The following is a 2,087-nucleotide window of genomic DNA, read 5'->3' as shown; positions in this document are numbered from 1 at the left end:
CGTGCACGCTGCCCCCTGCCGTCCGCCGCGGGAAGCGCAGGCTTGGGCCGCCGGGTGCTGGGCCAGAGGCTGGGGATGGGCCCGAGACCCAGCAGTGACCGGCAGGCGGGTCACCGGGACGCTGGCCGCCCCCACGCAGCCTCACGGGCCCGGTCACCCCTCCGCAGAGGCCACACGGGGGAAACCCCAGGGCCGAGAGACTCCGGGCAAACTGCCCTCGGCCTGGGGCCCAGAGGCGGCCAGCCCAGAAGCCCCCACTGAGCGGCAGGGGAAGCCCAGGGGCCAGCGGCCAGCGTGGGGCTGGCTGGCGCCCGCTCGCCCACCGAGCAGAGCCCAGGCTCTAGCCACAGGCGCCCACTGAGTGAGCTCACAGCGGCCGGCGTGGCAGCGACGAGACAGAAGCCCACGGCCGGGGCCACCGCTGCCCCGGTGCCGGCGAGGCAGGAGGGGACGGCCGCCACCAGGGTCAGCGTCTGCCGGCCAGGCCCTCCGCAGGCCCCGAGGACATGCGTGCGGGGAGGGTGCCCTGCTGGCCACTCGGCAGCCGGCGGTCACAGGCGGACGACGCACGAGGCAAGCCGGTGCAGCGGGACTGACCAGCCCATGGCTCCACGTCCGGCCACAGCTGCCCTCTCACTGGGCACCCTGCACACGGGCCTGGCCGGCACGGTGAAGCCGGGCTGCGCAGGTCCCCGGCCAGCAGGGAGGCGGGGCAGAGGGGGCCGCAGTGTGCTGCCCACGGAAGGAAGCGCGGGGCCCTATTTAGTCGTCCGGGAGCTGGGCCCTGCCCACCCCCTGGGTCCTGGCCTCCGGTGGCCCGGCCTCCGCTGGGCAGATGCAGAAAGCCATTCTAGCCTGAGAAGAGGGGTCATCTTGGCCCCCAGCCACAGTCGCCAAGGGTTACCCAGGCCCCTGCACCCCGGGACCCGTGATGGCCAGGTCAGATGCCAGAGCTGAAGGGCGGCGCAGCGGGTCAGCCACGTCCCGGGCGGCCTCGCGTCAGCCCCGCGAGGGCAGAGGACGCCCGCCCCTCCCCTACCTGCAGGAGGGCGGCGAGCGCGAAGCCCAGCCACGCCGGCAGCCGCCGGGGCCCCTTCCGGGCAGCCATGGTCAGGTCCTCGGGGGCTGCGGGCAGCCTGCGGAAGGAGATGGTGTCCAGTGGCCTGGCCCCACGCGGCAACGGCTCAGGTCGACCAGGGAGGCCGAGCCCCGCGGCGGGCTGGAGAGAGGGCGCTGACCAGGGCTGGGCTGCCCACCGCAGGGTGCGGGCTCTCTGGGGGTGCTGACCTGGGCAAGGCCGCAGCCAGCTCGCGAGCCACACTGGACCCGCCTCGCTGAGCCCTCCGTCCGGCCTCTGCCCCGGCCACTCCCAACCCCTCTGCGGGCAGCTGGGTGTGGCCCTGAGTGGGGCTCGGGGCTGGGGCACCTGCAGCTGCTGCGGCTCCGGGCTGGGGGACAGTGAGACCAGCTGAGGCCACGCTGCGGGGTCCCCGGTTCGCTCGGGCCGCCCCAGATGGCACCCGACTCCCGCCAGGCCGCGCCGAGGGCCTGGGACCTGAGCTAGGAAGGCCCAGGGCGTGGCCCAGAGCGCGGTGGCCCCAAAGGCAGGGCCGGGCCCTTCCTGGCTCTCCTGCCAATTTCCAGGGAACAGCTCTGAGTGGCCCTGGAAAAGCCGGGGTCACTCTCCCCGCCGCGGGCGGCGAGCTGGCTGGGCGGCCACGCCGCATCTGGAGAGACCATCAGCGGCTAATGCGATCGGCAAATGTGCTGCGTGGGGGGGGGGGGGGGGGGCGGCGCCTGCGGAGAGCACCCCGCACCCCCGCAGCTGCCCTCCCCTGACACCCCTGACGGCCCCCAGGCCTCCCGCCCTGCTCCAGGCTGCCCTCGCCGCCCACTTCCACCCTAGAAACCCAAAACCTGAAGCCGCCAACCAGCGCTGGACCCCAAGCCAGGGCGCCCCTGTCCAGGCAGCCGGGGAGTCTCTGGCCTCTGCCAGAACCCGGCCGCGAGCGGCGCCCCTGAAGCCCCGTAGCAGGAGCCGCGGCGCCCCTGGAGGCCAGTCCCCGCCCGGCTGGGGCCCTCCGGCC

General features: G+C 74.8%; 1 protein-coding gene across 1 annotated transcript in view; it reads right to left on the bottom strand.

Annotated features, from left to right (window-relative positions):
- Positions 1–2,087, bottom strand: part of LOC101622143 (ADAMTS-like protein 3) — a 43,528-nt gene that overhangs the window by 27,651 nt on the left and 13,790 nt on the right. The window contains exons 5-6 of the mRNA XM_012732697.1: positions 1,288–1,630; positions 1,010–1,136 (exon numbers count right to left, since the gene is read on the bottom strand). Of these exons, the coding sequence (XP_012588151.1) occupies positions 1,010–1,136; positions 1,288–1,630 (470 nt within the window). The remainder of the gene's footprint in view (positions 1–1,009; positions 1,137–1,287; positions 1,631–2,087) is intronic.

This window comes from Condylura cristata, unplaced genomic scaffold, assembly GCF_000260355.1.
Source record: "Condylura cristata isolate star-nosed mole 26May11 unplaced genomic scaffold, ConCri1.0 scaffold00035, whole genome shotgun sequence".
Lineage (NCBI taxonomy): Eukaryota > Metazoa > Chordata > Mammalia > Eulipotyphla > Talpidae > Condylura > Condylura cristata.
Note: the sequence above shows the minus strand (reverse complement) of the source record. Positions and strands in the feature narration are given on the sequence as shown.